The 22,990-nt window shown below is 52.0% G+C and overlaps 1 protein-coding gene across 2 annotated transcripts in view; it reads right to left on the bottom strand.

Moving 5' to 3' along the window:
- Window positions 1–577: 577 nt before the first annotated feature.
- SMOC1 (SPARC related modular calcium binding 1) overlaps window positions 578–22,990 on the bottom strand; it is a gene marked incomplete at both ends in the record, with an annotated part of 154,005 nt that continues 131,592 nt past the window's right edge. For both annotated transcript variants that reach the window (XM_079699529.1, XM_079699530.1), the window contains 5 exons: window positions 578–612; window positions 5,344–5,588; window positions 15,033–15,138; window positions 16,508–16,590; window positions 17,146–17,338. In XM_079699529.1, the coding sequence (XP_079555655.1) occupies window positions 578–612; window positions 5,344–5,588; window positions 15,033–15,138; window positions 16,508–16,590; window positions 17,146–17,338 (662 nt within the window). The remainder of the gene's footprint in view (window positions 613–5,343; window positions 5,589–15,032; window positions 15,139–16,507; window positions 16,591–17,145; window positions 17,339–22,990) is intronic.

The raw sequence follows: 22,990 nt of genomic DNA, 5'->3' as shown, positions 1-22,990 counted from the left end.
GTCTCTCCACCTGCCCTTTGGTTTTCTGCTCCTTAGATGAGGCGTCCTACTGAGGAGGGAGGTATAAGTGAGAAGTTAGAGTTGGGTTTACGAGCAATCCAGCTACACATGTCAATTTCCTCACCAGAGCAGGCTTTTGTACATGCTGTTAAATATGGGGCAGGGTGGGACACAGGTAACCTGGACTTGCAGATAAGCCCATGTTTTACCAGCCCATCTTTGCCACCATGAGGCATCACAATGGCAACAAAATGAGGTTGCCATTCCAGAGAACTAGGTTTTGCCCAGTAAACACAGCTGGGGGTGTGCACTCTGTACAAACCACCCTACTCCCAGATGCCAGCCTTTCAACCTGGGGCTGGGGCGGAAGTGGTAGGTGCTTGTTTATAGGTGGGAATGGTAGGGTCCTTGTAGCACTAACTAATCTTTCTCTTGTGTCCTCAGCAAACAAATTGAACATGGGAGTCCAAGTAACTTGGCCAATCCCAACACTCCGCTACACTACCAAAGCTGCATCAGGGGGCCCATAGGAAGGACCCCAGAAAGAAGGCAACTTACTGAATGGGTTTTTGCCTGATCATTTTCCCTGGGAGAAGATGCCAAGACTACCACCTGCCAAAACAGGAACTTAGGATGCTTGAGTGGCCTTGACCCAGAGAACTGGTAGGGCTTCTTCTATACCTGGGCCCCTGGCCCCTCTAACTCCCAGAATGAAGAAGGCACTTGAGGAAGAGCCAGAGATTGTGTGGCCAGGCTTCCTGTTCTACTCGGGTAAACCCCTTGTTAGCCAACACCCTTAAACACAGTCCCTCTTCCCTAAGGCCAGGGCCCCCTCATTAGCTGAGAGGGGCTTTAGTGCTGATGGACATTTGCATAACCTTCTTGGGTCCTGGCTCTCCCAGTCGCAGAAGGTCAGGTGGAAGGAATCTTAGCCATCATCTGGTCCAGCCCCTTCACTTAACAAATCCAGAAACTGATGCTCAGAGCAGTTGAGGGGCTTAACGGAGGTCCAAGCCTTGTTCTGCGAACATCCACTCCACCCCATAGGGTGCTGATTGGTTTTGGAGGCTCTGCAGGGCCCAGGTCTCCTAAGGGAGGAGCAGGGAGCTGCAAGGCAGGCACACCAAGAGCTGGGCCAGCTCCACGTGGGCCCTGGAGGCTGTGTGATTTTGTGCACAGCCCTTAACCCCTCTGGGTCAGTCTATGGAGCAGGAATTAGGACCGCAGCTGTGCTGCTTCTGCTGTGCCTCTCACAGGGTTGCCTTGAGGATCAACTGAATTCATGGAGAAAGGGCTTGGAGGAGTGTAAAGTGCTGTGGAGATACACGCCCACCCTCAGCTCAACTGCCCCCAAGTGACACTAACATTCCTTAAGACCTGAGAAAAAAGACAGAAGACAGGGTGGGGTGGGGTGAGGGGTAGATACTGGTATATCCAATGTCACGGATGAGAAAACAAACTTGGAAAGATAGAGGGACAAGCCCAAGGCAGGCAGGTGGGAGGTGAGCCAGGTCGCCAGGCCCTGAATCCCATCTTTCATCTGCTCCAGCCAGCAGCTGCTTCTCTCAGGGGTGAGAGGAAAGATCTACAGGTACCGAGGACCTCAGATAGTCCTGCCCACCAGGCTGAGACTCAGGAGAGAAAACGTACAGCCAGCGGTAACCAGCTCTCACCCTGAAGGCTTACTGCACTAATCCCTTTACCAAAATATCGCTTCATCCTCAGAGCAACTGTATATGGTTCTAATAAAACAATCAAATTATCTCCATTTTATGAGGATGAAACTGAGGTTTGGAGATGGCGTAGCTTTTACGTGGTGAAGCAAACTCAGACCTGACTGTCTGCTTCCAGAATCATGCTCTTAACTACCAAGGAAGGCAGGGGAGAGAAAAGGTCCGAGCCCGGAGCAGGTGCCATCCTTGGGCAATTCATCGGGAGAGCTGGCAATTTTTTTCAAGGGAAGAACTCGGCTCCAGGCTGCCTGCTTCACAGGGTGGTGACGGTAATCCTAATGATGGTGCTTTATATACTGGGAAGGACCGGTTAAGAAAGACCAGCCCTCGGAACTCTGTGCAGAGAATTCAGCTCCCCAGTGAGGAGTCTGGTTGGTAAAAATGCCTGTGTTCATGGGGCATTTCCCAGGAATTCAGTCCCTCACACCCAAAGCTACATTCACCCCCAAACTCGGTGTCCTCCCCACACCCGACTTCTGCCCCCAGCTTGGTGTGCAAGCCCCTTTCGGCCCACCAGAGGGCACTGCACAACACCAGATGACCAACATCTGCTTCATTCCCTACATACCATCTACCTGAGTGGCTTTTCTGCTGCTCCGCAGAGGACAGGGACCCTGCGAAGCTGCCGGCAGCCTGGGGGTGCGTTACTCTAGTACTCCTAATTCCTTTTGTGCATTCACCACTAACCACGTACTGAGCTAAGTTCTTCACAGGCACCAGCTTGTTAAACCTTCACACCGAATCTGCAAGGCAGACGCTATCGTCTCCATTTTGCAGATGAGGAAATTGAGGCTCAGAGAGTTTGGGTAGCTTGCTAAAGATTACAGAGCTAGTAGGTGTCAGGGCTGGATGCTTCCTTTGGTTTCTGTGCACCTGGTGCCCCACAAAGCTTCAGAGGACAGCCGGGAGGCCTCCTTGAGCTCGGTGGACCTGAGGTCACCACACTCAGCCTCCCCTTGGCCGCTGGGTGCTGCACGGACCTGAACTACCAGCACAGGAAGGGGACTGAGGGCACAGGGGCTACAGAGCTCTGTGATTCCAACCTCACTGAGCCCAGAAGTGCTCCTGGGTGGGCCTGGGGGTCTATGCTAACACTGGGTAAACTCTTTCCAATACTGGCCCTCAGCCTGTGCTCTGAGAAATGGGCACAGTTCCAAATGCCAAAGCGTAATGTCACCATACAGGACAATCCCTCTCCTATCCCTTCATCATTTGACAAGGATCTAATGCACAGTTACTGGGCGCCATGCACCGTGCACTGTGCACTCTGCCTGAGGTTAGAAATTGAGAAGGCACACCCACAGCTACAGGCGAGCTGCAGGGGAGAATCAGGAACGTGAACTGCAAATGCAGTGTGATAAGGCTTCCGACAGCGGCAATAATCTTATGAAGAATAGTAATATTGAACTCCCACGGAGTTCCTTCAATGTCTCAGGGACTATGACAACTGCTTTGACTCACTGTCCCAGTGAATCAGCACAACAGCCCTATGAGGTGGATATTATGATTATTTCCATCTTACAGATGAAGACACTCAAACCCGGGATGGCTCAGTAGTTTGTACTTGGGTGAAAGAACTAGTCTGTGGCTGAGGCAGGGTCCTGGGGACTCAGAGTCGTGGGAACACAGAGAGGCATCCTCATCAGACAGGGGTGCCCAGAGTGATGAGGTCACTCACTCAGGGCCACACGCCCCAGAACAAAGGCCAGAACCCAGTGATGGAGCGGGCAGGTCCCGAGACTGGGTACCTCATGGTAACTCAGCCACTTCCCCAGCTACCCTTTGGGTTTACACTGCCAAACAAGGGTTAGAACGAGAAAAAGCCCTTATGTTTCCTCCAAGGCAATCTCAGCATTTCCCAAGCTTCCATTTCATATAAGTCAGCACCACCCGAATTGGTATCTTCAGCCCAGACCTTTCACCGGCCCTACAGACCCTCTAATTCTTTGGGTGCATCCGACTTGACACGTCCAAGCCATCCTTATCACCTTCCCTGTCCCCCTGCACCCGCTCGGCTCTTCCTCCCACGTTGCCCATCTCAGTGAAGGGACCCACTGTCCAGTTGCCCAAACCAACCTTCATCCCTCTATGCACTCAATCACCAAGGCCTGCAGGTCTACCTAGTCACCTCTACCCACTACTCTGCATCCCCTACTGGGTTTTTCATAACTCGGGCCTCCATCACCTCCTGTCTGGACAGCCACAGCCTCCTACTGGGGACTCTGCCTCGCTTATCCCCAATCCACTTCCCACACTGCACCAGAATAATTTTTAAGCAAGACGGGTGCTCTTGTTTCCCTGACTGAATCCCTTCAACAGCTTCCCCACCGCCCTTGTATAGCTGAAACTCTCTCACCTTGCCGCCTACCCCTTCCCCTCCCCTTCCATCTTCAAACATGCATCTCGGTCACACTGACATCCTTCAGCTCCTCTAGAACTCTCCTCCCTCACCTCTGCAGCTTCACTCTTCACTTGCCTCAGCTCAGAACACTCTTCCCTCCCTTGATCTTTCTGCTTGGCCACCCCTTACTCGTTGCTCAGGGATTGCTGTAGAGCAGGGCCAGCAAACGTATCTGTAAAGGACTAGCTGGTAAGTATTGTAGCTTTGTTGGTCATGTACAATATACAATAGTCTCCGCTGTATATTCTTCTTTTTTGAAAATGACATCCTTTTAAAAATAGAAAAACCACTCAGCTCACAGGCTGTACAGAAACAGGCCGTGGGCTAGATTGGGCCCATGGGCTATGGTTGGCTGACCCCTGGTCTAGACATCACCTCCTTCCCAAAGTTTTCCAAGCCCATCTGCCCCTGCGCTGATGGGGGTGCCCTACGTAGGTTCCTACAATGCTCTGCACTTGCTCCACTGTGACAGAGATCGTTAGGTGTCCACCAGAATTCACGCTCTCCTCCTCTTCATGGGTTCCCAGCCTTCCTTACTGTGGGGTGTGGTCTAGTGACTGAGTTCAAGCCAGTGAAATAGGAGAGGTGATGTGTGTCACTTCCAGGACTGGCCCATCAACCCCCCACCACAGGCACTGCTCCAGGCTTTACGCCATCTGGCTGGCTGGGAAGGGAGAAGTCCCCAGGGTGACCCTGGATGCCACATAATAAAGATGGCAGAGTCATTCTCAGCCTGAATCTCAGTTGACTGCACACGAAGCAATCCCCACTCCTATTCCTTCCCCTGCATACACCACACACACACACACACACACACACACACACACACACACACACACTCTCACACACACACCCCTAGGACCTGGAATCGTGGGGCAAGATGAACTAATATCCACTGTGTTGAGCTGAGCCATTACGTGTGTGGTTCTACTTGTCACTGCAGCCTGGCCTATCCTAATACACCCTCATAGCACTTACCACAGGGTATGTAAATACTTTAGTATCTGTCTCCTCCATAGACTGTGGAAGGATAGGGACCTTATCCATCCATTCCTCCACTATATCAGGCGTCTAGCACGAAGCATAACACACTCCCAGTAAGTAGCTGAATAAACACGCACCTGGGACCTCATCTACTGGGGGAGCCCTTGGCCCCCGGGCCCGGGAGGGGCAAGTCCTAGCGGGCCAGGAGCACAGGCAAGCACTCACCTTCTTTGCTAACACCCAGGCAGCCCTTCAGCTCAGGAAGTGAGATGACCTTGTCCTTGTTCAGGTCACAGTAGTCAGTGAAACGCCGGGCGCATTTCTTGGGCTTGGCTTTCTTCTTCACGTAGCGCTTGAAGGGCTTCATTTCCCTCTTGTTAATGTCGTCGCTGCTGTTGCTGTCCAGCTGGCTGAAGTACCAGTGCACCACTCGCTCCTCCAGGGTGTGGCTGGGGTCTGGCTCCGAGAACCTGGGCCACGGGCAGACACCCCCATCCCCAAGCACACCGCTCAGGATCCTGCAGGAGCCACCAGCCCAGCCTCAGTTCCCTCCCACATTCTCAGATGCCAGGGCTGCCGGCAGCCAGGCAGAAATGGCTTATCCGAGCCCAAGCCCTCCCAGCCCCAATGAGCCTGCAGCCGAATCAAGCCATCCTTTCCAACTTGAGCCACAAGACTGGACAGTTCATTCTTCGGGGGTCCCCAAGTAGGTGAGCCCGCCACCCCCTCCGCCATAGCCAGCAACGTTCTCGTACAAGACGGATGCTCAAGACATACTGGCCGGATATAACCACAGGGATCCAAACAGTCCTTCTCCTAGCCTAGTGTTGTTGCCACACAAGCTGCCCATTGCACGTGAACTTGGCATCCAAATGAACATGACTATGGGAAAGGGTGCTCGGAGCCTGCACCACCCACCCAGTGCCAGTCCAGGTCCTGGGAGGGCTTCCAAAGCAGGAGGCAGAGCTCCTAGCTTCAAACTGCTGTCTTGGCGAAACAGAGCCAAAAAAGTGAAACCGAGCAGCAACAATTCAGTGTGAAGTGTGAAGTGTGACGCTCCCGTGGGCCGTCCCTGTCAGGTATCAAGCGCGGTAAGAATTGAGGAAAGAAGGCAATTGAGATGGACACAAACAGAGGTTCTACAGCTGGCAAGTCCAGACCTACTAAGCGTGAGTCTGTCCACATAGAGGTTTTAAGACAGGAGGCCCAGGGTGGACCCAGGAAGCCACATGTTAACTAGAACCCCCAGGGGATTCTGCTAAGAAGCACTGGGCTAGAGTAACCAAGAGAGCTTCCCGGTGTCAAGCTGCACAGCGGTGACCGCATCTAACACAGCCCACGTATGCATGGTGACCGTAACGTGACAAGAGCAATGCCTACACGTGTAATGTACACAAGGCCCACCCATCAATTTCATTTACTCATGCCTCATCTTTTCCCAAAAAGGATTCAGGGTGCTAGCTGAAACTTTTGAAGCCAATGATGCGTCTCTTCTAGAGGGGGTGACTGGGGTCTCCGGCCAGGAGAACAGAGTCACACGAGTCCCATGGTTCCTGCTGCCAGGGCTTGGCACGGAGTGAATGTGGTCCAGGCCCTTTTGTTTAAAGCCCTGGGTAACTTTCCCTTGGTTGGGGGACTAAGGCTGAGGTTGGGAGGTCCATACATTCAAATACTTAGTCTGCAGGGCACTGGGACAGACTACGTGACGACCATGGGTGAGAAGCATGGGCAGAGGAGCTCGCTGTCACACAGGCATCCTGCACCAGGGATTCAGCGCCTGCCAGCACACTCTGAAGCTGTACCTGGCAAGAAAAATATTCAAGGCACTTCCCAGTGCCTTGGAGTTCTTCTCTGGGGTTTGCCGAGTTTTCCGGGAGGGAGGGGACCATCCCTAACACCTCTGCTATGAATGAGCCAGCAAACTCCCTCCCCTACCTCAACCCCCAAGTGGCCTCACCATTTAGGGAAAAAGATGTTTCATTACCAAAAAAAAAGCCAGGCATCCCTGTTGAATGCCTACTCCTAATTAAGTGGATTGCAGTCTTGGGCAGGTCCCCCTGGGCACCCTGGACCAATTCCAAGAGAGCACAATTAGTGGATCTGCCAGCAGGACCTCATCTTGACAGGTCTGGCGCAGGGAGCACCTGGGGAAGGTGTGAGGGACCGTCTGCTTCTGGTCCTTGGGGAATCTGCTAGGTCTGTCACAGAAACCAGGCTTGGAAGGGCTTTCAAACAGGCATGGCTCAGACTGTCGTCTCTGCCAGTACATGGTACTTTGGTGGTTTTAAGCTTCCTCTATTTTCACTGCAACATTCACTCTCGAGCCTGCAGGGTATACCAGGCGGGCCCCAGAAAATTCTCTATCAGGATGCTCGTGGAGCAGCAGGGAGGGTGGCCAGCTCCCTCGCAGGGCACCCTGCCTGCCCTCGCCTTCCCCTACACGCGAGGGAGGACCCAGCTGCAGGAGGAGAGCCGGGAGGGACCCAGGGGAGACGCTCCAGCTATTTCCACCCAGGCTTTCTAAGGCGGTCAGGGGAGGGCCTTCCCCCTCGGCCCCTCCCGTGAGGGGGCCACGAGAACCCCCGGTGAAGGCAGCTCTTCCTTTAACCTTTAGGCTCAGCATAGCGTAATGTCTACCTAGAGGCTGGAATAATAAAGCCTCACTTGCTGAGACGGGAAGGGATGAGGTCATCCCGCCCAGACGCCCAGCCAGGAGAGGCTCGCTGTCTTCAACATGTGTTCCTGGGCTCCCGCCTGCCTGCCCAGTTCTCAGTGACTCAGTTGCTGGAGCTCCCCGCACCTTCCTTTGGGCTAGGCTGCAGCAAGAAGCAGCTCTTCTCCCGTGCTACAACCTCTAAGAGTTTCCTCTTATGCCAGAGAGTGACTGTCATTTGGCTGCTGTTCCTTTTGCCCTCCCTTCCCTGCCTCCTTGTCTGGAGAACCATGTTCCTGCCCTCCTCACTCCCAGCAGAAGCTCCCCAGCCCAGAGCGGCCATGCCTTCTGCCTGCTACCCCCCTGTATGTCCCCCATACCCCGCAGCCGAGGACACATCCCAGGAGACGTCCCCCGGGAGCCCTCCAAGCAGTGCCTCTGCCTCCCTATAGCACTTCCCCAACCGGCAGCCTGCCCTGTGGGCCTGAGGGGCCTGCCTCTCCCCGCCCCCGCCCCCAGCTGGTGTAAGGCACTCTGCTTCTGAAATCCTTTGACTTCCAGAATCCCATGCTGCCCCCTCCCCAAACATCAGAGCCAGGCTCCACATGTGTAGCTAGGCAGCGCTAGGGTCCTACTTTGGAAGCCAAGGCTTTGTCTAGGCCAAGCGCCAAGTACATTTAAGGAGGCAAGGATTTCTTAGCGAGGGTGCGGGGCAAGGCGGTGGGATCATGGACCCCCAGAACACGTAAACAAAGCCATAGTCCCTCTCTCTAAAATGCACATGCACCCAGAACTCTGCAGATTTTAGGGGTTTAATGGACTCCCTAAACCCCATCCAAGGTCACGGACTCAAGTTAAGAACCCTCATCTAGAGGGAAGGAGACTCCAGCCATGACCCCAGATGAATAAGTCCGAACCTTCTGGAAGGAGATCGGGTGAGACAAAAGACAGTAACTGGGAGGGGGTTGGGTGTAGTTTTCATGCTTCCAACCAAGCATACTAGGAAAAAGAAAACTACTGAAGGCATCTGGCTCAAAACGCTGAAAATGAGGTCTCTGGCTTCACAGCAGCCTCAAGTCCCCAAACTACCATGCTTCATGCAAGAACTAGTTAAGACTGACATCTGTCAGGAGTCCTGATTTAGCCAAACCAGCAGCGGGCATGTGTGAAAGAAGACACGAGAAGCCTCTGTTAACTAAGGAGAAGCTAAGATCTTCCCGGGGAGTGCTGGATGGGGTGGGGCAAGAGGGCATCCCAGAGTCTCCAGGAAGCTCTCAAGCAGTCTGTGCTGGAGTCCTTTCCATCACAGCTGGACTCCTCGCAATTTACCCCTGGCCTCAAAGCCACAGCCCACTGAGCCCTCCAGCTCTTACAGCTTTCTAGCAGTATCCTTTAAAAATACTGGCAACTTGCACTCCCGGGTTCTAGGGTTACACTGGCATCAGACTCCCGGCCTCTCTCTCACACATGCCCACAGAACTGGGATGAGAACCGCTGGAACTCAAAGGGGCTCATCAGGCAAGGGCTGGGGACCCTACGTTAGAGAGTGGGATGGTTCTTTAGGTTTACTTAACAGTGGTGCCCAGGTCCTTGCTATGGGCCTCCCTACAGGTACAATTCCACTTCCATTAAAAGGGCTTATTGGGTGTGTAGAGGTTCCAAGTTTCCTCGGACATGGTGTGGAGAGACACAGTGCAATGTTGGCGTCAGCCCCACCTCTGGGCTGTTTTGGTGGTCGTCCTGTTGCCTCCCGTCTCCAGGGATGAGGAAAACCACTAGAGCCAGGTCCCTCCCTGGACTGGCCAGGCCCCACCGAGTCTTCTCCCAAATTAAGAGGCGGCAGGTGCCACCCTTCCCCTGCAGCCCTCTCAGTGTCGCTTCTGCAGCCTCAGCCCGCCGGGCCTTGGCTGCAATGCACAGCTGGAGAGTCAGCCCCTTTTACCACAAGGAAACTGGCGCTGGCCAAGATCTTGGGCCCAATTCCGCTGTCCCAAGCAGTTTTAAACAAGGTGAGGTGGGACGGCCTGGAGGCACGGGCCAAGCCAAGCAGGTCAGCTGAGCCCCATCTGGAGCCGGGTCCAGGCCCTGCCAGCTAAGCGGGTGGGTAGAGCTGGGAAATGCCAAGTCAGCCGCATTCCAGCCTCCTCCTTGCAAGAACATCAACAAGTCACCGCACTGGGCAGGAAGGAGGAAGCCTCAAGACCCACGGTCTCTTCTTGAGGGACCACGGGAGGGGCAGTGAGGCTCACGCGGCCCAGCCCAGCTCCTCTCAACGTTGACTTTTTCTAGGGTGGAGTGGAGAAAGGAGAGGGTTCCCCTGCTCTAGAAGGCTCTGCCAGCTAGGATCTCAGAACCCTCCCTTTGGGACTGATAAATGCTGATGGGAAGGCTGATTTAGCCGGTGGGGTGAGGCGACGGGGGCGGAACTCTGCCTTCTGGAGCGGGAAGGACCAAGAGCATAATTCAATGATCTAACAACCCTTCACTGAGAACAGCCTCATCTAATGACACCTGCAGGCCACCCCCTCCCAGGCACTAGCCACAGATGTTTCCATGGATACCCCATTCTACTTTGCCTATTTTTAGATTTGGGCAGCACTGCTTTCCCCCTAAATCAGGCTAGAAGACCAGAAAAGGAAGTAGATATCTCCCTCTTCCACTCCCTACATCCAACAAGTCTTCAAATCCTATTGATCTCATTACTAAAGCTTCAGTAAGTCATCCCGCCCGCCACAGCTTTAGTCCACATTCTCATCACCTTTCCCTCTGGTGTAGGCTGTAACCTTCCTGCCCCATTTAGCTCCCCCCTCCCCGTCTGGCTTCCATAGGAATGCCCATCTAGTCACATGGCTCCCTGTGGCCCTCTCTGGCACGAATCACAAGACCCAGCATGATCTGGGCTCTGCCCAGCTCTACAGCCTCATCTCCCGCCTGTCCACAGCCTGCCTCTCAAGCTTGAACCTTACTCCTCACAATTCCTTCCACAGACCCTACCTCGTTCATACCTCGCTACCCCTAGGGTCCCTCTGCTGGGATACCCTTATTCCTGGTCCATCTAGGTCGGGGCATTTTCTCACTCGTAAGTGAAGATGTGGCTTAAATGTCACCTCCTGTGGAAAGCCTTCTCTCACACGCCCTCCCTCCCCTGAGTCCCTGCAGGACTTCATCTGCCTCTGTTGTCACATTGGCTTTACAGCGCACTCACGTGATTACATAGCTCTTCTCCCAGGAGCGCCTGAGCCCGGAACCATGCCCTCACCCCTGTATGTCCCCAGAACCCAGCACAGAGCTTACGCCAGGGGTAAGATGTAAGAGTTTGTGCAAAGCTAAAACCTCCAAGCCTGACAGGTGGTGGTTTGGGGGGAAGACACCCTCTTTTCCGCTCAGCCCAGACATCCTCCCTGTCCCTTCTTCCCACTGTCCCCAAATGGGACTGTTTCCCGCTGGCCCCAGCTGGTGTCCAGCTTTAACTGCCAGACCCTGAGAGGACACAGGAGAGATCAGCTGTGGCTTCTTGGACCTTATGCTTGCAACCTCAATTCTACCTGAATTCAGAGCCGAGGCCCAAACCCAGGGACCCTGGATTCCGTAATTCCCTTCGCCAGCACTGCTCCAGATGTGCTGCCCTCCGCCTTGGCTCTTCCATTGTAGAAGGGTGCCTGACCAGGGGCTGTCCACATGGTGCCCAAGTCCCTTGGTCCCAGCCAGGGCACTGTAAGGCCCTGGTGACAAAGAAGCCTTACAGTGAACTTCAGGGCTAGATCTGGCCTCATAATTAGTCTTGAAGTAGTTGCTGGACCCTCTGACATGTGCCAAGAAAAAGAGGCCTTACTGAGACATCCCTCTCTGTATCCAACAAGGATCCATCCATCTATCCACCCTGGCTATTTATTCATTTAACAAATACTTACTGAGCACCTACTGTGTGCCAGGCACTATCCTGAGTTCTAGGAATACAGCAGGGAAGAAGGCAGAAAACGCTCCTTCCCTCATTGAAGTTCAATTTTCATTGGGTAGGGGGAGACAGATACAAATAAACAAACCAGCAAAATATCAGATAGGGATAAGCACTAGGCTGAGAATTAAAAAGCAGTGTTCTGGGCTTCCCTGGTGGCGCAGTGGTTGAGAGTCCGCCTGCCGATGCAGGGGACGCGGGTTCGTGCCCCAGTCCGGGAAGATCCCACATGCCACAGAGCAGCTGGGCCCGTGAGCCATGGCCGCTGAGCCTGTGCGTCTGGAGCCTGTGCTCCACAACGGGAGAGGCCACAACAGTGAGTGGCCTGCGTACCGCAAAAAAAAAAAAAAAAAAAAAAAAAATTGGTGTTGTGATGGAGGGTGACAGGGCTGCTCCTTTAGTTTGGATGGTCACTGAGAAGATGATATTTAAATGGAACAGCAGGGCCAGTCGCGGGAGGATGGGGGGCTCACATTCCAGGCTGAAGGAGCAGCTGGCCCATATGGAGGCCCTGGGGCAGGCAAGAGCTTGGCCTGTTTGAGGACCTGAGAAGGACCAGTGGCTGGAACATAATGACAGGAGGGAGCGGCATATGAGAGGAGGGTGAGCGCCAGCAAGACCATCCTGCACGGCCAGTTCGTGGTCAGAGTTCGGGCTTGCTTTTTCAAAATATATTAGGGAGACCTGAGAGGGATTTAAACTCAGTAAAACCGGTAACCCTGGCCAGCCACCTCCCTGTATAACTGATTCTTTCTCCTTCTCTCCGCAGGCCCACTCCCACTTCCTTGATTTCTAAACTATTTCTTGATACATCTTGTCTGTCTTTTGATTACAAGTCTAGCCTCCAGGTAACGCAATTACCAGATGCAGTTCAAACCTTCCATTCTCATCAAAACCAAACACGGTCAGGTTCACATGAGTTTGAAATGAAAAACGTGTTTAGGAAAAAAAATTTTTTTTAAATTTCTCCCAACATTATATTATACCTAAAAGAGGTTTTTTGGAAACCACAGCAACAAAAACTCCCTTCCCTAAGGACACACTGGGATTAAAAGCATTTATGAACTTCTTAGTTTTTATTTTCTGTAAAAATTTCTTCAGCCTGCAATCTGAGGGTCAAGCGTCCATCTGAACTTGCCCTGGCAGCGAGCCTACCTGTGATTTTGGCCCCCCTGGCCCAGGACCTAGCTGGTTTTGGTCCTTTCCCTGGCACTGAAGGCTGCCTGGATCCGAGGCCAGGCCGGGCTCAAGGGCTGGGCTCCCGCAGAAGCAAATGCGATGGAGGGTGAAGTCCTGTCTCCTTAGAACCCAAGTATAAGCACCAGGCAGGCTCCCTGAGCAGTGGGTCAGAGCCAGCAGCCCTGGGGATTTGTGGGTGGAAAGCACCCAGACCTGGAATTGTTAAGGCCATGCCCCCTTCTCGTTTCTTTTTTCCCTCTCTTCTAAAAACCATAAATAGCTCATACCCATGTCTGCATGAAACAACAGGTATGTTTTCACATTCCAAGCATAAATAACAAAAAGGCATATAATACTGAATATGCCTTTTCGTAATTTTCTCTCCCTCTTCCTGGAGATTCGGACACAGCCCTCTCTATTTTAGACTTCCAGTTGCTGAGCACCGTGGGCTGCCTCTGGGCAGTTCTCATCTGCCGACCCATCAGACCCTGTCTCCATCTTTTCAGACTTATTGCTATGCTCCTCCCAGGGGAGGCCTGGACCCTTCCACAGGGTGAGCAAAACAGAGCAGGGCCAGAAACCAGCCTCAGAGTTCACAGGACCATGGGGGTTGCTGAGAGCAAGCTCCCTGGACAAGCAGGTTCCTAGAGTGGCAACCCACAAGGCAGCCACTGCACTCACTGTGATGTGACATAAAAGTGGGTTTTCAGGATGGCTGCCCTTGTCTGCCTCGGGACACAGAACCACTGACAGCTGTGCTGGGAGTCCTGGTTCCCAACCCAGATACACGCCCTGCGGTCGTGCTGATCGCTGCTGAGGCAGTCACACTGGGGCCCTTCCACCGGCCTGGGGGCCTGGGCCTGTCTCGTGGTGGCACTCCTTGCCCTATGACAGCTTTGCCTCTGGGGAGATGCAGAGGGACTAGCGCTCCCTCCTTGGTGAGCCATGTAAGCTGAGAGTCGGGCTGCCCATCCCTGCCAAGCACATGGCACTTCCCGTTGCTAAGGAGCCAGAACTCTCCCTACTCCTGCCATGCCTCCCGCTCTGGCTTCATAATGGGAAGCACATCTCACAGGCCCCTTGGGACCTGCATCCTCTGTGTCATCTACCACCACCGTCATCTCCTCCACCCCCTCCTCCATCCACCCCAGCTCAGCCATACTGAACTACGGACATGCACTTTCCTGGGGTCACAATGTTCTTTCCTTTTTCCTGGAATGGCTTTCCTTCTTTTACTAGCTGAGTCCTACCTATCCTTCAAAACTCAGTATCACCTCCTCCAGGAAGCCTTCTCTGACTCCTCCAGACTAAATTAGCAAATGCTTCTCTGTTCTTTCACCTCGCTTCTAGCGCTTACCACACAGCTTGTATCTTTCTACAGCCTAGTATCCCCATTAGGCTGCATTCTTTGAAGGCAGGGACATGCCTCGCATCCCCGGATTCCCAATCCTTAGCCCAGTGCTTGGTGTGCCATGCACGTTCAATAGTTCTGAGCAGCGGACAGATGAATACATGTGTGCTCTGATCAACTGACCCAATGGGCCCAAATTAGTGAGCGCCAGTGATGCTGGTCGCTGGGGAGCATGTATATTACGGCCTCGTGTCAGGACTGCCTCGGCCAGCATATCAGCTCCTGAACTAAGTTGGATTTGGCTATGGCAGTGTCCAATCCCACTGCCCAGAGTCCCTTGGGATTCTCAGGTAGCCAAAATGGCATGCGGCTCCTGCCTTCTCAGAAAAGAAGAAAGCCACCAAGTGCTCTGGACGCCCTCCCTGCCATCCCTGTCCCCATCGTATGCCCATCCCCCTCCCTGCCATTCTGGACTCACTCTAGTGCATCCATTTCTGAGACTGAAGTGCTGGAAGTCTCCCAGACATTCCTGGATTTGCCTATAATCAGGTAACTACAAGCTAGAGAAAAGCAACTCCCAAAGACTAGAAAGGGGAGAGGGGCGGCGAGATTTTTGGTGGAAGGTGAGACAAAGTCACAGCTACGCGGTTTCAGGAAGAGGATCAACTTCCAGCTCTTGTTCAACCCCACCCCCCCACTCTCCCAGGGACCTGCAGCATCTGAAAAGTCAGGAGCCCCGTGGTCCCACTGGGCCTGAGTCCTGCTCGCATTCTCACCTCCCACCTCCAGTGGGTGCTGCTGAGTTAATGGCCTGCACCATATCAGTGGTGAGAGCATCCAGTAAGCTGGTGATAAATTCCATTTTCTTCCCTTCTGGACAGCCTGAAAGACAAAGTGAGATTTGAAGGCAGATGCCAAGTAAATGATCAAGTAAATAGCTTCCTCAACTACCACTGTTTCCTCAACCTCTCCAAGTCCTTCTTGTCCAGCTAAATCCACTTCGGGAATTGTCCACAGCTCAGATGATTCTCATAAACCTCCATAGTTCCTCGACCCACAGCCCGCAAGGGGCCGATAGACCAAATGGATAATAATGCTCTCAGTGTCCTTCCATTCCTCAAATGTTTGCTGAGTATCCACTCAGGCACTATGCTAAATGTTAGGGATATTATTATACACACGGTTCTTCTCCTCGTAAAGTTCATAGTCTACTGGGGAACTCAAGCGAGTTCTGGTACAGGAGGACGGAGCGACTCTAGCAGCAAGGACCAGGTGCTGAAGGGGCACGAGGAATACAGAGAACTCCAAGGTCAAAGTTGACTCAAGTAGATCTACCTGTTTACCTATCCAAGAACCTCCTTTTTTCACATCTCTCCTCATCCAGCTTAGATTATAATTATCAACCCTCCCTTATAAGTACTCTCAAACCCTTTGTTTCTCTTTTCCTCACTGTGTGATTCCAGCAAAGCCCCAAGCATGGGGCTTCCCTGGTGGCGCAGTGGTTGAGGGTCCGCCTGCCGATGCAGGGGACATGGGTTCGTGCCCCGGTCTGGGAAGATCCCACATGCTGCGGAGCGGCTGGGCCCGTGAGCCATGGTTGCTGAGCCTGCGCGTCCGGAGCCTGTGCTCCGCGACGGGAGAGGCCACAACAGTGAGAGGCCCGCGTACCGCAAAAAAAAAAAAAAAAAAAAGACTACAGTGTTCTGAGCCATCAATATTTATTACTCTTCTTGTAACTCACTGGCAGAGAACACTATAAATAAGGGAAACCCAATCCAGCAGCCATTTAGAGGTCCTGGGTCCCTGCCTGTGAGTCTTGTGTCATACCCCAGTGACAGTTCTGGGCCACCAGGAATCATTGCCCCTCAGGACAGCCTTTCCCTGTGAGCTATCTTCTCTTTGCAGCCCTGGGAAAAAGGGTCCACAGCCCCCAGATCATCGTCCCAGTCACCCTTAGAGAAAGAACTGTAGAGCTTTCAAGGGTAGGATTTTAACCCAGTGACTACATTCAAAAGATAAAAAAGTAAAAGCAAGGAGGAGAAACAGTGTGCTCAAGAGCACAGGACTAATTAGGAACAAATCCCAGACCGGATGCAGATCCCACGGCTCTTGCGATGCCCCTGACCAGTGTCCCCGCTCCATCTTACAGATGGGGAAGCAGACCCAGAGGAGGGCGCTGCTTCTGCATGATGAGGGGCTGGAGGAACAGGAAGAGGTGAAGGCACCAGCAAGGGGTAGTGTCGTCTCCCACCTGGCAGCTCCCTGTCCTTGAAGGGGTCGTCTACCTCCGCACTCTTGGCCCTGGCGTCACTCTCACAACTGGGCATCACGTAGCTGAGAAGAGAGAGATGCAGGGGGTGAGGAGGGACTGGAAACTGAGCTGACTCCAGCCCCTACTACCAGCAATGACCTGGGTGGTCACTAAGCCTAGATCTCCCAGAGCTGGCAGCAGAATATCTCCTGTACTGTCCAGCAGCTACAAGGCAATCCCAGCATCGGTGTTCCCACAGAGCCATGTTCAGCCATGTCACCTTAGTCAGTCTCGTAGAGCGCTGTTACCTTATGTCTGCACACGGGATCTTTTTGATCCATAGAACCTAGTGACTCAGGCAGGGCAATACCCTTCTCACGGGTGAACTGAGGTTCAGAGAAGTTACCTACTTTCCCAAGGTCGCCCAGCTAGGAAAGGCCAGACCCGTGACCAGAATCCAGGATACTGGGACCTCATCTGCCCACGAGCAGAGATGCTGCTCCCCTAGTGACTCGACTCCCACCAGGCCAGGACAATAAAGCCAGGAGATGTGAGGTGACAGCCGAACAGGAAGCTGGCTCTCCCACCCCAGGCTTCACCTGAGGGGTGAGGGGCAGGATGGGCTCTGGGGGACTTACCGTGTGGAGGTCCCGGGCAGCGGACGCCCCGTGTCCACCAGCACACACCAGCAGTAGCCAGTGGATTGGTGGCACTGCACTGGCTTATAGAGCCCCCCGGGGGCACACTCGGGGATGACAATGCCCTCGCGGGGATTCTGCCGGGCCTCTTCCAGGGCACTCTGTCTCTCCTGGTCACAAGAGTGAACTTTCTCTGCAAGAGAAGACACAGCCTGTGGTGATTCCCACTCCTGTGCCTTCCCTGCCAGGACCTGGCCTGGTCCTAGGGAACTGATGGCTGGCTGGTGAATCACCAAGGGGAGCCGTGTCTCCCACACCAGCCCTTAGTGAGGGGTTGCAGGCCCAGAACCTCCCTGCGGCCCCCTAGAGGCGGGGGCAGGAGCCTGGCTGCCCTGTGAGCTGACAGCTGAGGCAGGAATGCCCGTGTGTGTGTGTGTGTGGACACTCTCCCAAGCCCAGATGCAGCAGGACAGGGCCAGGCCACTGTCCTCAGGGCAGGGAGATGTTCTGATGCTTGGCACCCAAGAGAAGCAGAAACAAGGCCCAAACCCACTCCCTTCCAGGCCTCCAACAGGGCTGGACAAAGTAGGCTGAACGGAGCTGAGCTGATTACACAACACTGCTTCCATCCAGCGCGAGAGAGAAACAGGCCTGCAGGAAGGTGTCTGTACTCAGCGGCCTCACAAACTACGTCAACATCTCTGAACAGCCAAACCTGGTTTCTCCAGAGTCAGGCCCAGGCTGAGGCAGTGCATGGTGTCCTGGGCCAGGCCTGGGGACCTCAGACCCACACGACCCCTGACCAGTCAACCTGCCTGACTTCCCTTTCTTGTTTTTCTGTTGATTCTGTGGGGATTTTTTTTTTCTTTTTTCTTTTTAGTTATTAAAAATAAATAGCATTAGGTTCCTTTTCTTGTTACAAAGAAAAATTTGAAAAAACCCTAATCCCACCACAGTTAAACACTACCTGCCCTGGACCTTTTCTTTTTCAGGTACACACACATAAATACATATGCACACATCTACTGAGGGTTTTTTTTAACAATAAAAGGGACCACATCATATTCCTGTACTATCACTTTTTTGATCTACTTATTTATCTCTTTATTTATTTACTTTATTATCACTTTATTTCTTTCATGAACAATATTCCGCAACTTTCCCCTTGAAGAAGATGACAGGAATCGTCTTGGGTATCCCATGATATTTTCACAGTGTTTTACAAAAATACCATTCCAAGAGCCAGGAATTTGGTATCAGCAATGTGGAGATTCATCCTGTTCACTGAACAACAGCACAAATGATGAAACTCCAGAAGCTCAACTCTGAAGGAGCCAGACCCTTTGAAATAATGACTCTGGTAATGATACACATATGAACCGGACAGATGTTGAAGCAGACTGTAGGTGCACACAGAGACACAAAGCAGCTCCATGCTGTCTTAGAGGGAAGTCAGATGATGGGAAATGATTTTCGTCTCACTCTGAGGAAAAATGCTGCAAAAATTCTCACTGCAGGGTGAGGGAATATTCCCTTAAGCGCATAAAAATATCTGAGAGTCAGGAGACAGGTATGAATAGCACATTTGCTATTAAAATATAATACTGATCTGGAAAATGAAAAGAAGAAAAAAGAACTATTGTTTTCATAACACAAACACAGCGAAACTAAACAGAATCTCCTTAGTTAGAGGAACAGGAGTTTAAAACAGTTGACAGGCACTAGACTCGAGATTCTGAACCCAATTATAACTACCACCAGAACTGCCCCTAAGAGGCAGCTTAGGAAAGAGACATAAACTGGTTGGAAGAGGGGGGCCATGGGGAGACCTGGCCTGAAGACCCAGAATTTTGAGTTCGGCCCCTGACTGGAATGGAGCCTGGCACCTTCCAGGGGATTACTCCCAACCCCAAGTTGGTAACTTTCTTTTCCTACCTCATAGTTCATGCCACAGAAAAAGTGACAGAGGAGAAAAACCAAAGGAAAACAGCTTTTGACTGGCACCGCGTTCGTGTAACAACCTCTGACAGAGGCTTTAAATAAAGATCTTCCAGGCCAACATTCTAAAGCCATAAATCAGATGGAAAGCGAGATGCGAACAGAGGTGGAGAAAGCTTCCCCAGGAACAGAGCAAATGATGGACCTGACTTCACACCACTGGGGATCCTGAAACTGCGGGAATGTGGAGACCAGCCAGCCGAGGAGAGGTGGGAACCTGTGGTCTGGGGACTGTCGACAGATTTCTGGAAGTCCTTGAAGGCTGTTCTGAAATGTTTGTAGCCCGCTTCCACAGAGGTTGCGCGGAGTTCCACGGAGACTACTACAAACCGTACAAATGGTGACACTCGATAATTTGGAAAAACTGGGGGTTAGCATGGAATTCGAGAAAAGGTGAAATGCAGGGTTTATTATCTTTATCTGCTTGCTTATTACTTTATGACGATCCCTGCAAGTTCAAGTGCTCCTCTAAGAAAGAGACAGGAAAGGTTTATAATCGTAGCAGTAACTGTTGGCGAAGAAAACACAGAGAGTTTGTCTTCCAACAGAGATAAAATCTCCCCTAAAATCCTCTTTATACTACTAATAGTCAAAGCAAATATTCATTGAGGAGCATGTGCCAGGCAGGCGATAGACTAGGGGCTTTACTTGCCTAATCTCTTTGTCCGTGTGAAGTAGGCACCGTTATTATGCCCATTTTGTAGACAAGGAAGCTGAGTCATGGAGGGATTCATAAATTTTCCCAAGTTCACTCACCCCGGAGAGAGGAGGGCTGAGGCTCCAGTCAAGGGCTTCTGGCAGTCAAGCCTGTCTTGCTGAACTCTAGACAGAGGTTACTGTCTCTAATTATTTGCTTTCGGGGAAAAATACTTTTTTTTTTTTTTTTTTGTGGTACGCGGGCCCCTCACCGCTGTGGCCTCTCCCGTTGCGGGGCACAGGCTCCGGATGCGCAGGCTCAGCGGCCATGGCTCACGGGCCCAGCCGCTCCGCAGCATGTGGGATCTTCCCAGACCGGGGCACGAACCCGTGTCCCCTGCATCGGCAGGCGGACTCTCAACCACTGCGCCACCAGGGAAGCCCAATACATTTATTTTTATGGTGTGAAGATCTGCCAGGCCAGTCGCTTTGTAGACTGCCCCAAATCTGCTGCATTTGAAAGCAAATGTGTAAAAACATGTACTTATCCATTTGAAACAGCACTGCTTCTTCTGAACCAATGATTTTCTCAGCTTAAGCACACTCCAAACCTTGTACCCTCATATTTTTCCCTCTTTGCCTCGGAACCGGAACCCCTAAGGCCAAATTTGTAACTCACCCACCATTTACAGACAGTACATGAATAATAATGGCTAACAGCTACCTGAGTATTTATGGTGTGCCCAGCTCTGTACTGGGCACTTCCACTAACTCACTTCAAACTCATCACAAGCCTCTAAGATAAGCATTATTATTATCCTCACTGAGCAGACTGGCTGTGTGATTTCCTCAAGGTCAACAACTAGGAAGTGGCAGAGCCTGGATTCCAGCCCAGGCAGTCTGCTCCCAGGCCATGGCCTTCACTTCTCTTTAACATCAGCTCCCACTGCCATGTGCTAACCTGATTTTTAATCTAACCTATGTTTTTCTTTTACTTGGTGTGGTAGATCGTTACAAAATGGTACCAGTGAATTGCACCTCCCTGTATTCATGCCTTTGGGTAAACCCCTCCCCGCTGATTCTGATTTGCTTTGACCAATGGAAAGGACAGGGGTGACAGTATGTGGTTTCCAGACCTCGGCCTGAAGAGGCCTTGTAGCTTCCACTTTCCCTTTCTTGGAATCCACCCTGAGACCACCACATAAGAAAGCCAGTCCAGCCTCCAGGAGGATGAAAGGCCACATGGAAGAAAACCAGAGCAGCTCAGCCCACTGCCAGCACCAACTGCCAGGCGTATGCGTGAAGTCATCTTGGACACCCCAGCCCAGCTGACCCTCCAGCTGGACAAGTCCAGGAGTGAGTGCAGGTAGAATCAGTCAAGGAACCACCCAGCCAATCCACAGACACGTTAGAAAGAATAAATTATTCTTGTTGTAAGCCATTATATTTCTGGGTGGTCTGTTACACAGCAATGGATAACTGAAACACTTAGACTTGCTCAACTCTTTACCCCATAAGTGTTTTTGCAGCCCTCTCAGACCCTTCAGCCAATCAATCAATCAATCAATCAGTCAACCAATTATTCCTTCAGTGCTTCTCCAGACCTCATGCAAATACTAATCGGTACATACCAGGGGGCATAAGCTTATTCTGTATCTGAGGACCCAGAAGGCAGCCCCATCCTTAGGGCCACTGTCACCCTCTGCCCTTCTCAGTCACCTCCCAAATGAACCTTAAAATTCACAACTATCAGATTTTCCAGATACCAAGAAGTCACCTTCCAGAATGCAAGCCAGGGGATCTATTTCAAGGGCCTCTTCATGACCACTGGTTCAGAGAGGAAGCTCCTCAGAAGTGGATACTCACTGTTCTAAAACATTCCGTCTCTGCTCGGGGAAGTTCAGGGAAAGATGACAAGATTAGAAGGTCTGGCCTGATAACGATGAGAACGGGCCGGGGCCATCTGCAAATACTTGGAAGACATAAACAGCTGGGGAGAGGGAAATGTCAGGGCTGTCCAGGGCAACACGGGAATACCTAGCTACACGTTCATATACACCCATGCACACCCAGCCCCTCTAATCCTATTCCGAGAACCAGTGAGAGCCGGTTCACTCCCCACCTGGCAGTGGGTGGTTTAAATCTCACTCACAAAACTCTGACTGCCTGAGAGAAGAAACACAACAGAAGAGTAGCCTGTGGAAGGAATGAGAACGTGGTCCAGCCCTTGCCACCGGAAAGCACACAGCCCTCTATCCCAACAATCACACAGCAGCCGAGCAAAGCAGGGCTAAGGCCGGGTGGGAGTGGGCAGGGAGGGGGACCGGGGAGAGGGAGACCGGGCTGAGCCAGACAACACAAACCCTGTGTGCAGGCCCAGGGCACGGGTTCTCAGGTGTCCAGCCAAGACAGGAGGAGCGTGGAGGACAGCCCCGTCTGCTATGGCCAGCCCCTGCCTCTGTGCCTCTCAGTGACCTGTGGTAATTAGGAGCAAAGGAGAGCGTGGACAGCCTCATCCCTCAGCTAATCCCCAATTTTGACTTTAGCCCACAGTTTATCCTTTGTTTTCTCCTTTATCATTTGTTTCTTTTTTCTTCTTCACTTAAGAAAAAAAGATGTCCAACAAACATAAACATTAAAAGATTCGAGTTTCAGGTCCTTGGACTGGTCTTTCTTTCTGGCTGCTGACTTCCAGAGGAGAAGCTGCTGCAGGAAGGAGCAGACAAAAAAGCTGGGATGCTGGGTAACCCAGCACATGAGTGAGCAGGTATTGGTGAGCCAGTCATATCTTGAACTCTTGGGAGAAAGAGCAGGGGAACGTTATGGTGATGGAGGCCAGGGGAGATGGGAGGAGAGAAAAGGCAGTAGTCAGAGAAGATCACCAGCAGTCAGGGTTCTCCAGAGAAACTGAACCAATAGAAAAAAATAGATAGATAGATAGAATTTTTAAAAAATATATATATATGGATATGGATATGGATGGATATATATATGGAGAGAGAGAGAGAGATTTATTTTAAGGAATTGGCTCCAGGCTGGCAAGCTGGAAATTCAGGTAAGAGTGATGGGGCAGTCTCAAGTCCAAAATCAGTAGGTCAGGCCAGCAGGCTGGAAACTCAGGCAGGATTTCTATGTTACAGTCTGGAGGCAGAACTCCTTCTTCAAGAAATCTCAGGTTTTGCTCTTAAGGCCTTCAACTGATTGGATGAGG

This window comes from Hyperoodon ampullatus (genome assembly GCF_949752795.1).
Source record: "Hyperoodon ampullatus genome assembly, chromosome: 3".
Classification (NCBI taxonomy): domain Eukaryota; kingdom Metazoa; phylum Chordata; class Mammalia; order Artiodactyla; family Ziphiidae; genus Hyperoodon; species Hyperoodon ampullatus.
The sequence above is the reverse complement of the archived record's forward strand: the minus strand, read 5'-3'. Positions and strand labels throughout refer to the sequence as shown.